This window comes from Vigna unguiculata, chromosome 7 (genome assembly GCF_004118075.2).
Source record: "Vigna unguiculata cultivar IT97K-499-35 chromosome 7, ASM411807v1, whole genome shotgun sequence".
Lineage (NCBI taxonomy): Eukaryota > Viridiplantae > Streptophyta > Magnoliopsida > Fabales > Fabaceae > Vigna > Vigna unguiculata.
In genome coordinates this window covers 10,338,544-10,354,564 of record NC_040285.1, presented here as the reverse complement: position 1 = coordinate 10,354,564, position 16,021 = coordinate 10,338,544, and the positions used below count along the sequence as shown (strand labels likewise).

The following is a 16,021-nucleotide window of genomic DNA, read 5'->3' as shown; positions in this document are numbered from 1 at the left end:
TACCATGCACAAGAAACATGTGAACTTGGCTATAGTTCTTGGCAACATGCATCATGTTTATTGCACCTTTGTCATCAACCAACATATACATGGCATTCTCAATTGCATACCATAATTCAGTAACATTAACATAGCCCATTTCCTTTATTTCCCCTATCACCTCAAAATAACTCCACCTGTCTGGGTCATAGGCCCAAATAGTGGTTTCCCCACCTATGTAATTAACTAGACCATGTTGTTTAAAAAGTCCACCATGGTGGACCACAACTTCGAAACTTACATCACACATCTAACATCACTATTCAAATACGTGATAGACCTATCTGGAAAATATGACAAAAAAATTGTAAAGCAGGGTCCACAAAAACATTGAATATCACATAAAACACACACAAGGACCACAACTTCGAAAGAAATAAAATTAACACCGACAAAGCACACACACAACCCCAATCCATTGACAAAGAGTATCACTAAATTAGGGAAAAGGAGTGGGACACACCAACGAAAACGACAATGGCATACAATAGCACAAAATGACAACACAAAAGCACAATCAGACAATCAGAACCATAATAAAAAATAACACAAACGCAATCGTAAAAAAGAAAAAACCCAATCGCAAAACCGAAAAACACAATCGCAAACCTAACCTCTCTTCGATGAATCGTTGATGATCCTGATAGCAATGGCACACACAATCTGAAGCTTTCTTTCTTTCCCCCAAATTCGAACAAACCTAAATCCCTAATTTTCTAAGTAAAACCCCTTTTCGTTTAAATCTGCCTACGTTGCAATTTTTTTTTAATTTTCCTTTAAATCCTCATTTTTCTTTCGTTTTAATTAGCCTGCATTGTTATTATTTTTTTTACTTCTTTGCATTTATTTTGAAACATAATATGTTTAAACATGAAATTAACCATCTCATTATAAATAAAATAGTGCCACATAAGATTACTGATGGAACACGTAGCACAAAAATGCCAATTGTATAGTGAAACATTACCAATTTAAACGGCGTTACCTAATTAGAATCTAATTGAATCAAATTGACAAAAATTAGGACCTATTTGAGCACAACACAAAAATTGGGACCTATTTGAAAAAAGTAAACGAAAATTGGGACCAAAAAGGTATTTTAACCTAAACCTATCTATCAAACTAAGACTTACACTAACATGCTTTGTGACCATTTCTATTATGCATGCTTTGTGACCTTTTTTTCTCACTCTCTGCTCGTCTGATTGATGAAGAGAGACTATAAGATTGATCCTCACGATGAGCTTTTCAATTTGGACCAATTAGTTTCTTCGTTCGCGTAAGTTAAGATTCAACCCTTTTCTTGATCTATTTCTATTTTTTGTTACATGTGAGCATTCTTCCGCTTGTATGAGTCTTTCTTAATCAATGATCATATCAGTATGTATTGATTGTGTTTGTGATGTTTCTATGTGTAGATAGATTATCTTATGGAGCTAGAGGTATATTTTGGTTGTCTTGGATCTATTTGAGTCGTTGTGTCAAGCAAGAAAAGGTAATTTGTTTTTTTAAACTTCCATTTCTATTTACTTGAATTGAATAATGTATGTTAGCATTCTAGTATTTGAATTAGTATAAGCTTGATAAATCTATGTTTCATTTAATGGTGAGAGCTGAAATCATGTGTTGATTTTGTATAAATTGTGGTAATTTGGTAGTTATGTTGATTTATTAGTTTAGATGAGTGAATGAATGAGAGAATCAGAATTTGAAAAATTGGGCAGATTGTTACACATTAGAAATTGTTTTAAAACTGGCTAAGCAAAGGAAAGAGTATGAAGTACTAATTTGAGCAATTGAACAAGTTAAATTCTCTCATTCTAAATTGTGGTTTGATACTTAAATTGAATGAGATAATTCTATATTAAACGACTGATTTTATTGGTATCAATTAAAAACTGGTTTACATCTGTATGAACTAAAGAAAAAGGTAGAGGTACCATTTGGGGAAATTTCGCTCCAGGGCACTAGGCGCATGATAGGGTGGTCGGGGCCACTTTGGTAGTGGCTCCCTGACTTGGTTCTTGTTGAGCTAGCCTATGCTCCGCTGGGCGAAGCCAAAGTTAGTGAGCTCACTAACTTTGTGCTATTAGGCGTTACCTTGTTTCGACGAGTGCTAGTCTTTGAAAATCATCCAAAAGTGTTCCAAGGGTTCTGTCATTGGGCGCTAGTTTTCCTCAATGGGCGTCATGTCCCCGGAGTGCCAGTGCATGGTGCACCTTTGTACCGTGAGTGCCATTGTTCTACGTCTTTGAGTGATTGTTTTCTCTGATTTTATGGTATTAATGGACAATTTAATGTTGTATTTGGTTATTAAAGTGAATTACTAGTATGAATAGATGGCTAATAAGGTATTTCTAGGGAGAAAATCTCATTGAAGATGTTTCTTTAGTGTACACATAATTTTGGGAGTCCAGGGTTAGAGGTTATCCTAACACTCTAATAATCATTTAGACTCTATGTGGTGAGAGTTGTAGGAGGTCCTAATCTAAAGAACAAGGTAAGCTAGCTAGAAGAGTTTGGTTGTATGTATGCTTCTATATGGAAATTGAATGACTCATTGTATTTTATATGTATGTTATCTCTTTTTTAGCTAGCTTACCTTATTGTGTGTTTTGTGGTTGTTATGTTGTTTTCTTCTATTTTGCAATGATCACTTTATTGGTGTGAACAAATGAAGATGTAGGTGTAGGGACACCTCTTGTAGATGAGGAGCCAGTTGTCTAGTCGTGGGTGATATTAGATCATGTTAGGTATAGTCTTGTAACAGAATCATAGTAAAGTAACTTGAAAATGTATTTGGGAGATATTATAATAGTCCTATCTTGTAAGGCTATACTAATATTCAATATAATTAGATTATTTGTTTTTCTGAATATTTATAATTAAATGCTTTATTTTAGTAGTGTTATGCTATTAAAAAGGAATGTTACGTTAATAGTATCATAGCAGTTCGTCCTTAGGATGACTTAAAGTTTGTGGGTTTATCATGTCCGCATTTATATCATGACCTAAAATGGAGTAGCATTATAAATTATATATATATATATATATATATATATATATATATATATATATATATATATATATATATATATATATATATATATATATATATATATATATATATATATTATAAATGAAGCATTGCGGTTTATATTTGTCAATTTTTCTAATTTGATCTATGATGATTGCTTTTTTACTCACATTTAGAACATATAATCTTAGCTTCCTTAAAGTGCATTTGATACTACAACTATTGTTTTAAATAAAATTTACTTAGTTGTTATTATCGAAGATTTAACTAAAATTTGTAAAGAAAAAAAGTAAGTTTTCAAACCTTGATAGATATAAGATGATCAAACCAAATGAGTTTCACCGTAGGGTTTAGTTTGTTAAATTTCATTAGACCACATGATATCATATATGTGTTGATTTTTTTATATGACAAGTGACTTTATGTTTGAATACACACATGCTCTCTGAATGTTCTAACATGTAACTTGTGCAACTAAGGAATAAGTAAGTCATACTACGTCTAGTCTGTTGAGTCTCAATAAAGTGTGTAGTCTGTTGAGTTGCAATAAACTATCTAGTGGACTTTTGAATGTGCTACAAATGGAATGATTTTGTTCAAGAGTTCTCATAATCCAAACGATTATTGTTTGGATTATGAGTAACTTCTCAATCACTCTTGCTTTTTTCTATCAAAGCACGAAAATATGTGATAGAAAGAGGAACCACCATCATTTTGATATCTCCCCTCAATCCATTTTCAAACTTCATACAACACAATTCTTCATCAATAGGCAAGGTCTGAAAACACGCCAGGTGCTTAAACCTTTATGCATATTCTACCACTGACATATTCCCTTATACAAGCGCCAAAAACTCCAATTCTTTAACAAACCTGACAGTGCTAGGAAAGTATTGAGCAAATAAGTGCTTCTTGAAAAATTCTAGGTCACTGGTTTTGTTTTTCTAACATCAACTTCATGCTAGCCCACTAATGCTCTGCCTCACCAATGAGCATGTACACTGAATAGGCCAGTCTATTCTCCTTTTGACACCTCTTATCAATAAAGATTCTCTTCATGTCTTTCATCCAATGATCAACCTCATTAGGACTGATCTTTCCATTGGATCTAACAGGTTGATGATATAAGAATCTTCTAAACTCCACTCAGAATGTTAGTAACATGGAGCTTGAGAAGAGTCAACTATTGTTCTACTTTCTTCTAACTGCCTCAAAGCATTCGAATATTGTTGTTGAGTTGCCTTAGAAGACAACCTAGCAGCTTCCATATGCTATAGATGAAGGATTAACTTGTTTCCTTTTAGAGTTATTGAATATGGTGTGAGTTGATTAAGAAAGCTAAGCGAAATCCCCACTGGACATTAAGATAGCAAGCTATCTAGATGTGAAGCTTCCTTTCACAAAGCTCAAGAGAAGAAGATGATGGATTGATTCAAAACAAAAAGGAAATGGAAGGCACATAAACCATAGAAAACCAAGAACAATTAAAAGAAGAAGAAAACATAAAATGGAAAGGAAAGAAATGGTAAAAATGTGAGAAGCACGCCACTACAAGGCTAGGCTAGAAGCCATGGCAACCTTGAAGATGAGTGGATGTGTGCCGCCACTTGCTATGCAAGATAAGGCTTAAAAGTATTCACTCCCTAAGGAGGAAGCTCTCACAAATGGTTGAGACATAAGAGTGTTTTTACTTCAAAATGTTCAACCCTTTTACATGTCTAGGAGCACCCCTTATATAGAAGAGTTTAGGGGCCTCTAAGCAAATAAAAGATACCTAAGGATGTCTCTACAAAAACCTAACCTTACCTTCTAGAAACTAGGTCAAATAAGGTTACAAAAAATGAGAGACAAAAGAGCTAACTTTGGTGTGTGCAAGGCTAATTTCGTTCTAGCACAAAAGGAGACAAAGAATGTGTCTCATATGTCTCCAAAAAGTGGCCAAAGTATGCTAAAAACAAAGGAGACCAAAGGTACATAGGTACACTTGCTTCATGCCTTTTACTTTATGCTTTATGCCTTTGTTTTACTCTCTCCTCCACATTATTTATGCTCCCCAATCACCATGCGCCACCTAGCATTGCTTTCTTACTCCTAATTAACCTACAAAGCAAATAAACATAGATTAGCATGTTGGCTTAAGTCAAGTCAACTATAGTCAACAAGTCAAACCTAGTCAAAGGTCAACAAGTCAACTAAAGTTGATTCAATTAAGTCAACTTTGGGAATCAAAAATAACAAACACAAATGAAAGGGATGAAGGATTAGTGAACTTCCTTTTTAAACATGCTTAGTCTTCTTAAGCATGTGCCTCCATCCTTGGTTGGGGTCAATCCTTCATCACATATGCTACAGGGACATCTGGTTTTCTTGCATAATGGTCACACTCTGTTGTCGGAGAGTCTTTGCCATAGACTCAATTGCCCTAGCCAAGTTGGATTTATCCGAGGTTGGAGGGGGTGGAAGAGGTGGCCTAGGTGCCATAACTTTGCTCAAACAGAGAAAAACCTTCAATATCTCACAAATAAACTAATATAGCTAACCAAAACATCGTAGAGAATAATACACAACAGAAACTAAGCATACCTAAACCTACAAATCTCTTAAGGAATAAACTACTTTAATAGAAAAATGTAATATCCCATTTAACACTATAAAACTACTAAATAAAATATTATATAATTGATAAACATAAGCATGGATAAACAAATTATATGACTAATGTATTACAATCATCTCTTAAGATATAATGAAATAAGTAGTGCAAATACAAACCACAAAATATGCTAGCCACATAACAAAAGAGTATACAAGAGATTTTCAAAAGATCGATAAAAACTAAAATTGCACTCCTACATCTATACCACAACACCAACATCTTCCTTTGGAAATGTCTTTAAACCTACATCCTCATCTGCTCACACTATTAAGGTGATCATGGAAAAGAAGAATTCTAAAACACAGATATGGACATCAAAAAGAGGGGGTACGCTAATAGATCAAAAGATGTATCAAATAATAGATAAACATATCATAATCATACTAAAGGGTTCACATGGATTATAAAGCACAAGCCACAAAAGATAAAGACTCTTTTAGATTAAATCATCCAAATAAAATGCATTATTATTGAATAGCTTGGAAGTCATGCACTTGTAGTGGAAGTCATGCACTTGTGTGGCATGCGTCGTGGCCTACGGGTGACGGTCTTCATCGTCGTGGGTTTCACGTTTCCTCTCCTCTTGGTCTTTTTGTCCCTCTCGTATATGTGTAAGTGTGATGTGTTGATGAAGGGCTATGGCGTGCTAACAATGAGTGATGAAAACCCTATACCTTTGTGAGAGACAATAGGGTGCCGACCGTGACTGATGGAAACCTTAAAGCCCAATGTGATTTCTTCTTCTTGTTACTTCAAGTTCAAGAATGTAGAGGGCCTCTATTGCAGTGTGGACAACATATGAAGAAAGAGGGGAAAAAGAAATGTGTTTGTATACAAAGGAGAGAAAAAAAATGTGTTTAAGATGTTAAAAACTAAAATAATATAAAAAATTGTTGCTTTAACTTGACAAAAACTAAAATAATATAAAAAATGTGTTTAAGACGATGTAAGATTAATTTTTCATTCCAAAATAAGTTTTTTTTTTCATTACCGAATTTTATCAAAACTTACAAGTAATTTGAATAAAAAGGAATTGAATAATAAATAATTGAATAGTATTATAATAATATAATAAATAATTTAATAATATAAACATAATCTTTATAAATAATATTAATAATATGTTTTTAAAAAATATTATTCTTTAATGTTTAATTAAATTTATTAAATAATAATATAATAAATTAAATTTATTAATAATAATATATATTTGAAAATGTTATTATATACGTATTAATATAAAATAGTAATTTATAATAACTTTTATTTAAAATATAAGTTAATAATATTTATTTGTAAAACGTTATTATAGTTTATAAAATTGATCTATATTAACATTTTTAATAATTATGATAAAGAAAATGTGACTAAAGATAAGAAAAAGTGTAATTGTTTATAGTTAATAAATCTTGTAGTTGATGTTGGTGATGAAGGTGGTGGCAATGGTGGTGGGTGGTTGGATGTTACTGATTTTTAATAAAATAAAGAAGTAAATTAATAACACAACATTTAATAATACCTCATTTTCCTAAAACGTGGGAAAATTCAAAATTTATTTAAATAAGGAAACAACGTTCATAATCATCAATCACCAAAACCAAAAATCAAATGTTATAATAGCACCCATCAAGGTTTACAACCGATCTTAAAACCAAAGAAAATAAACACAAGATTTCTCCGAATCTATCCCCTCTCCGCGACTACGCTTCACCTGAGCCACCTACATCAACAACATCTGCTCCCGTGTACCGCGTACACGATCATCGTCAAACACAAGCAGATAGGGTGAGCTTAACAGATAAAACATATATAATTTTACATATATATACATATACACACATCACGATGAATAACACAAACACCACACATTGTTCCATCTTTTAATTCATGCCACCTGACCCCAATCAGATTATTCGTGTCCTACATCTTCTAGTGAATACTTCAAGATGACTTGATGTCATACCTATCGGCCACAACCGATAGAGCACGTGCAAGTACCATTGCTACGGATCATACACCGTAACGCCAGATGGAGTTCCCAAACGCGAACATAATTTGCAATGTCCCAAGACTACCAAACTCACCAGCCAACCACTGAGGAGGGCAATCTATCTGGACCCATCCATATTGGCCACAACCAGCACACTCACACCGGCAACACTCGCCAACCCGAGCCATAACTCAAGGGTTCCTCGTGTTCATCTGCCATCTCGAGCCACAACTCAAGAGATGTTATTTCGAGCCACAACTCAAGGAATACCATGTGCTTAACCCCTATCCCAAGCCACAACTCAAGGAACACCAATAATCCCACCTTTAAAGCACCACTAGAAGCCTTGTAGATCACACATATTAAATCAAATTCCCAAGCTGCAGCAGTACAAATCGCCTGGCGGGGGACACGTGCCGCCAGGCGCTGCCAGCTCCCAGACCGCCTGGCGGGTGTCGCATACCGCCAGGCGCCAAGCGCCTCAAAACATGTAACCACAGTCGCCACCGCCTGGTGGTTCAGTCACCACCACCCGACGCCAACACTCCAGAACCCCATTGTTCCTACTCTATTCGCTTGGCGGGATATTCCTCTCCGCCAGGCACCACTCGCTCCAGAGGCCCTCTGTGTATTGTCTATTACCTAGCAGTTTCAACTCTACCGCCAGGCGCCATATCAGTAACCTACACAGTACTGACTCCCAAATGGTCCGACCAGATTGCACTAAGATTCAATTCACCAAACCTCACCACACAATTTCTTTCCAATCCTCTTACACTCACTCCCAATAATTAACTCATTACCCAAGTTTTGGACTCTCATTTGGATTTGCTAACCCAACTTATAAGAGGGTAATTTGGTTTAACCTCATTGGTTATCATATCCGGCATACTCTTATGCATTTCATACCTCTGCTACTCTCTTATTTATCCAGCAGTGAGTGAAATACCACCAAGGTTAATATCCCCCACCATTACACTTACTACCTTTGCTCTCAAAACTCAAAGTTGACATTACCAATTAACCTTAAGGTTTCACCATTCAGTCATTTTTACACAAAACATAACTCTGGTTTGTCTAGCCTAAGATTAATTAATGCAACATTCACTTTATCCTACATAACCATAACACCATCTGCTATTTACATCTACTCCTTTCACTCTTTCCAATTCATCTAAACCCCTCCCTTACTCTCTTTTCACATCTTTTCTCTTTGCTCTCCAACTTGCTTCCCGATTCAGCTATCACCCTCACTGTTTCACGCGACCACACACCTAAGTCCCACTGCTGCGGAGGCGCCTGGCGGCAAGCTCCGCGTCGCCAGGTGGCACATAGAATTCTAGGCATTTCCCAATCTCACAGCCCCTGCGAAACAATCCTCCTACAATTTGAAAGCTCCCTTATCCCCTTCACAATCCATTTTCTCCAAGAACCTGACGCTAATGCCACACGACATCACATAGTCTAATTCCAACAAACCAGTTTTAGTATAATTAACTTTTGTAAGCTTAATTCTACCAATCTGCCAATATCCAAACCCTAACAATTTCATTACACTGTTTCATCGAATTAAACCATACATTTCGTTGTAAATCAATGACAATCAAGTTGAATCGTCCCTTGACCGTTACCCCCCTTGTGTTCCTCGATCAATTTCCTCTAGAACACCCAAAATCACAAAAAATCGAGCCCTACAGACTCGCATCGCCTGGCAGAAATTCATCACCACCAAGCAGTTTAACAGAGAAACCCAGAATTTAGTTATCCGCTTGCGTCGCTTGGCGGTGAAGTCCTTCACCGCCAGGCGCTGCCCCCAGAAACACCACAAAAACGTACAATTGGCATGAGCCACCTGGCGGCTATGTATAGCCCGCCAGGCGGTTTCTGGAAAATTTCCAGAAATCAGAATTTCGCAACCAAAACGAGAATCATGCATTCACATTATCATATCATTCATGTAATTTAATAAAACGACAAAGAAAAACGGAGTCCAGCTCCCCTAACCTGGTTTCCTTTGCTAAACTTGGAAATTTCAAGCTCTTCCTTTGATCACCAATGGCCACCCTTGATTCTCCTTAACCCAGCCTCAATAATTCACTCACTACACTCTCATCACTCTTAATTTTCGTCTCTGTTTTCTAGGTCTATTTTCAGCCTTGCAAAACCTTTCCTAAACATTCACTTTTGCCTTTTAAACTAATGCTTTAAGCTAATCCAAAGATCAAAAACGAAAAGGCACCTAATTATGTGTTAATGGCCATTCATTTCTCATTATGAATTGTGGTTACAACCACTCTTGGCTGCTGATTCAAGTTAGGGTTTCCTTTACCCCTTCCAATTCCATCCAAAGTTAACATTAGCAAAAGAAAAATAAAGTTTAATTTGGGTTTTCCAAGACTTGAACCCCCAACTATGCAATTGCCAGATCAATGTCAAATCATCGTACCAATTCATGTTTCATGATAACAATGATAATCCAATTATCACATTATTTCCTAGCATGATTAACATATATTAAAATAGTAACGAGAATAACTCAAAATTGACATACATACACCAACAAAGTACTCTCAACCACTTGAGCTAGTACTTTTCCATGTCATACTTATAATACATTAATGTCATAAATGATTTTTCCACCCGTATTTATTAATTATTTATTTATTTAATTAATTAAATTCCATGGGTATTACAGTGGTGGTGGTGATCTTGGTTATGGTGGTGGTGGTGGTGGTAGTGGTGGATGTGGTGTTAGTGGTGGATGTGGAGGTTGTGGTGGTGGTGATGGCAGTGGTGCTGGTGGTAGTGATAGTGGTGGTGATGATGGTGGTGGTAATAGTGGTTGTGCTGATGTTTGTGGTGGTAGTGGTTCTAATGGTAGTGGAGTATTTTTTAAAGTAGGATATTATTTTTCTTTAAGTGTCAACAAAATGTAAAATGCATAATTTAATTAATTATAATTTATATTAAATAAATAATATTTTAGCAATCAAAAATATTAAGTGACACTTACTATATTAAATATATTTTATAATATAATACTTTATTTAGTGGCTAAATCGGTGGCTAAAGTATTAGATACTAGATAATGTTTTAGCGACTGAACATATTCAGTGGCTAATTACCATATTAAATATATTTTGTAAAAGAATATTTCTTTCGGTCGATAAATCGGTGACTAAAATATTACATGTTAAATATTATTTTAGCGACAAAAAATATTCGGTGGCTAATTATCATATTAAATATATTTTACAAAAATAAAATTTATTTTGGTCGCTAAGTCGATGACTAAAATATTATATATTAAATAATATTTTAGCGACCAAACATATTCGGTGGCTAATTACCATATTAAATATATTTTACAAAATAAAATTTATTTCGGTCGCTAGATCGGTGGCTAAAACATTACATATTAAATAATGTTTAGCGACTGAAAATATTCGGTGACTAATTACCATATTAAATATATTTTGCAAAATAAGATTTATTTGGGTCACTAAATCGGTGGCTAAAACATAATATTTAGAGACTAAAAGTTTTCAGTGGCTATTTCAGTTCGTTATAGTAATGAATATTAATATTCAGTCGTTAGACCAGTGGCTATTTGCGACTACTATGAATCGGTGACTATTTCAGTCACAATTTGCAACTAAATTATTTCGGTGACTAACATCGGTGACTAAATTGTATTTTTCTAATAGTACTACACTCACCTCCTAATCCATCCTTCAATCTACAATATATATATATATATATATATATATATATATATATATATATATATATATATATATATATATATATATATATATATATATATATATATATATATTGTAAATTAACATTGTAAATTTTATATATTTTGGCTCATATTTACCTAAATAAAATATCAAGAGGATTAAAAAATAAACTATGTATTTTAAACTTGCACTTTTCTCGTATAGGAAAAAGTCAAATCTATTCCCAAACTCGTTTTATCTGTTTATCTTATATACAATAATTTTGTATACATATTTGAGAGATTAGTAATATTAGGTATATTTAACGTAAAATAATCGAATAAAACACATCACTTTGAATACAATAGAAGTCTACCTTTTACATAATATATATATTGAAAAATAGAAGAGCCTTATTTATTATATTCTTAACCTATAAGTTCTGAAGACCTTCTCCAGCCATTACACCGGCTAGAATCTGCATGTGAAGAGGAATATGAAAGAGTGGTGTGGATATAGATGTTGTTTTTATATATACCAACTACATGGTACTCTCTCCATCAAACTCGCCTTCTGTCTTCTTTACGCTCAACCAAGATTGTCAGAGACAATGTTCCCTTCATAAAAAAATAAAAAAACGAAACAAAATTATCAACTAATCATTCATATATTTTCTAAGATACCAGAAGGTGACCAGTTAGTGTTGCAGACAAGTACGCCTTCTTGCATTAATTAACATGATTTTTATGTGAATAAATGATTTGATAACTGTCTCATAGTCGATTAAATAATTGACCTAACAAATAATAAACTTTCTTAAGAAACTTTCTTAAGAGAGATTTTAACTCATGATTCTTAGATGATATTAAAATGTTGACTTTAAATCTAACTTAATCTTATGAAATTAATATTTAAAGTAACTTTTACATTTACTTATATACTTTAAATTGAATTTTTTTTTTCTAGTAAACATAAAACTTGTACCATAATTTTTATTAGACCTATTAGTTTAACAGCCAGAAACACTAAATAATTTTTTTTAGGGACATAAACCTAATTACATGTCAACATGTTTATACCTCTAATGAAATAAGTTTTTTGGAGATCCTACCACGATGAGAGAAAATTCAATATGTTTGATTTCCAAGATGCTTTGCTTTAAGCCTGTAGCTGATAGTGACGTTGGTCGTACGTACCCCTGACAAACCCTCCATTCCGTAAGAATTCCTTACGCCAAGAATCTCCTTACCCTCTTATATCCATATACTCTATACCTTACACCACCAATTCATTACTCTACTCATGCCCACCGTCCATGCACGTATACTCCACCATACTCCACTACCTTTTTCTTTTCATTTTCTTCATTAATATGGTTTCCTTTCTCAACAAAATTAATATTCTGCCCTACCCATCTATATTTCTCATTTCAACTCTTTCGGGGATACCTTCAATTCACCTACTTCTCATATTTAATACAAGTTCAATCCTATCTTATATATTTTCTTACATATATATGTTCACATCTCACTCAAATAATTCTCGAAGCAGCATTTTTTTTTTGATGAAGAGTAAAAAACAAATAAGGAACTAGCATTTCTAGATACTCGGATTTAAATTACCGAATGACATTTTCAGATACATTTAACCTTAAGAGACAAAGTCGAATTAATTTATAAGGAGAGAAAAAAAAGGTGGTTGACTATTTGTAAGATAAATATACTTGAAGGTTCTTGATGTGAAAGCGACACTTCACAAAATCTTTTCGATTTTTAACGTGAAAGAAGTAACTAACGATGTTGTGTCTTAATTGATGGACAGTAGCAGCTAGGACTCATGACAGAGTTATATACTCTCTCTCTCTCTATATATATATATATAAAATATAGAGTGCTTTTTACGGACAACAAATGATTGGGAAAGACTAAGAAATATGAATCACATAATAATGGTGATGCATATATGCGGCGTGATTGTTGGATATTATTGTCCAGTGAAGTAATGACAAATGTAGAAAAGAAGTGGTGGGTCAACTGCACATGAATGAATACCCTTCTCAGCAACTGCATGTAGCTACTAATAATCATCGAGTCGTGGCTGCAACAACCTAAAATAATAATCAACACTACATCATAATCTCACAAGGATCATGTACAACTCTAATCTATTTCGTTAAATCATTAATTATTATTAGGCAAATTAATTAGTTAAAGAAAAGGTGATGAAAATAAAGAATGAGTAGAAGAAAGGGAAATAATTAAAAAGGAGATAAAGAAAAGCGCGGTGAAAGTTGGAGATGTGTGTGGTTCCAGGCTTGCAAACCAATTCTCCAGAAAGGAATCTTTGAGAAAAAGTAATGGGTTTGCTTCAAAGCCAACCGAATCTCACCCCTTGCCTCACCTCCTCATACTTCACACCCTTCTCATACATTATTATTCTTACAAAACCCAAAACGCGCTTTTCTACCGTTTCAATTCACGGGATCGATAATGTGCCTTTTGCCACCAACCACCAACATATATTAACATCACTCTCTTGCATTCTTCACACACCACAACATGATGAAGATCATCAAAGGAAATCGCAACAAGCGTCAAAGGGAACCCTCTTTTGCAAACCCTACTTCAATAACCTCAACCAGCACCAACAATTCCATTGATAGTGCCACAACCTCCACCACCACCACCACCACCCCAATTGAATCCATAGAAGAAGAACAAGACATGGTGAATTGTCTCATTCTCCTAGCTCAAGGCACACACAACATCACCCACAAAAGCTCCACAAACACTCGAGTCTTCCGCTGCAAGACTTGCGACAAATGCTTCCCTTCGTTCCAGTCGCTTGGAGGACACAGAACCAGCCACAGGAAGCCCAAGCACTACACCACTCATGATGTTGAACCAGTTACTGCTACTACTTCTGTTAGAGATAATGATCTCACTACAAGCACCACTCTCTCCTTGAAACCACCGAGTAGGGTTAATAATTTCACCGTCGCCACCAGAGTTCACCGGTGTTCAACCTGTTACGCTGAATTCTCATCTGGGCAAGCCTTGGGAGGCCACATGAGGCGCCATAGAAATCTTGTGAATGCTTCTTCAACAACTTCCATGAGTTGTGGTGATGATCGTGGTGGTAGCCAAGAATGCCATGGAGACAAGAAACCCTTGAATTGGGACTTGAATCTTCCTGCGCCAGAGGAGGATCTTGGGGAATCCAAGTTTTCGTTTCAGCGAAGAGAAAACGTTATTGTGTTCTCTTCTTCTTTGGTGAATTGCAATTACTGAAACGTTGTAGTCTGTGTTTTTCTATAAAGTAGCGTCACAGAGAAATATTATTCAGTGGTAATTGAACATACTTTATTTTAGTTTTTTTTTTTTTGGGTCTGAATGTATATGGGATTCTTTCCATTCATTCTATGGCATAGAACACCGGCATCGGAAACGCTGACTTGAGAGAACAAAAAATTCTATGCTATAGAATGAAATTGAAAATTCATTTATTGGATGATAATTAAACTGATTTATTTGATTTAGTTTGATCTTTTCTCACGCTGTTTATTATTTTAATTTAATTTATTTTCCTTTATTTATTTATTTTTTCTGAATCTGATGGAGTATGAAGGTGCATGTGACCAGGAAAAAACATTATCTTTTAATAACCTTGAACATATTTATACACCATTAGAAAAATAACGAAATGTGAAGGAAGAAGAAGAAGAAATTGCGGAATTAGTGTAAAAAAAATCAGGATAATCAATGGTTCACAGACTAACATGTTTCGTAGAAAAAGAAGAGAAGAGCAAAGTATGCGGAAGCACACAACAAGAGACTTTGATAACAAAATAAAACCTCAGACCAAAAAGCTATCAATTAGTTTCTTTGTGCCTCATATTTCGTGCAGTAGAAAGGTGAGTCTTATGAACCGACAACACGGAAAAAACAAGAAAAAAAGTTCGCCTAAAATAAAGAGAAATGTAAAGTGAAGACTTAATTTATGTTGACTTGAACTAAAATATTTTATACTGGGTAAAAGTCATAAAACCTTTTTTTTTCTCATTTCCTGTATCTTTAATTTTTTTTTAAAAAAATTCACTATAAAAATAAGTTCTCAAATAATAGTGACGAATTATTTTGTTTTGACCTGTATTCTAACACACCTCGTTCTTCTACCATTTATTCAACATAATTGACATTACTAAAATTCATATTTCAATAATTATTCGTAATTACATAAAAATTTATTAAAAAAATCAAATAAAATAATATAAAGTATGAGGACCATACTAAATTTTTAAAATTGAACCACATAAACTTTTAAAATAAAATAAAATAAAAGGTAGAGGGTTACGATACAAAATTGAACCATGCAAATTTCCAGAATTACTACGCAAGACAATAAGAAATTGAACCAAATGTTGTGATTCTCTACGAGTAATATACGATGCAAAAATACTCAATTTTGCAAGCTCAGTCAAGGAAGGTTGATCACATAGGGTTGTCATGACTGAATAAAATTCCTGAATGCTCAGATCATTTTGCTTGGATGCACGGATATCTATCTCAAGTTGA

The 16,021-nt window shown here is 34.2% G+C and overlaps 2 protein-coding genes across 2 annotated transcripts; both read left to right on the top strand.

Moving 5' to 3' along the window:
* The first annotated feature begins 6,240 nt into the window (after positions 1–6,240).
* LOC114191151 (keratin-associated protein 5-4-like) lies at positions 6,241–11,381 on the top strand. Its single transcript, XM_028080333.1, has 3 exons — positions 6,241–6,410; positions 10,418–10,599; positions 11,314–11,381. Exons 1-3 carry the CDS (start codon positions 6,241–6,243, stop codon positions 11,379–11,381), a joined length of 420 nt encoding a protein of 139 aa, XP_027936134.1.
* A 2,402-nt stretch (positions 11,382–13,783) lies between these two features.
* On the top strand, positions 13,784–14,962 carry LOC114192341 (zinc finger protein ZAT5-like). Its single transcript, XM_028082035.1, has one exon. The coding sequence runs from the start codon at positions 14,006–14,008 to the stop codon at positions 14,735–14,737; it is 732 nt and encodes a 243-aa protein (XP_027937836.1). The 5' UTR covers positions 13,784–14,005; the 3' UTR covers positions 14,738–14,962.
* Positions 14,963–16,021: the final 1,059 nt, after the last annotated feature.

Coding starts and splice junctions, on each gene's coding strand:
- LOC114191151 (XM_028080333.1), top strand. CDS start 6,241: ATGCACTTGTGTGGCATGCGTCGTGGCCTACGGGTGACGGTCTTCATC. Junction 6,411..10,417: donor GATGAAAACCCTATACCTTT/GTGAGAGACAAT, acceptor TGGGTATTACAG/TGGTGGTGGTGATCTTGGTT. Junction 10,600..11,313: donor TGGTGGTAGTGGTTCTAATG/GTAGTGGAGTAT, acceptor ATTAATATTCAG/TCGTTAGACCAGTGGCTATT.
- LOC114192341 (XM_028082035.1), top strand. CDS start 14,006: ATGATGAAGATCATCAAAGGAAATCGCAACAAGCGTCAAAGGGAACCC.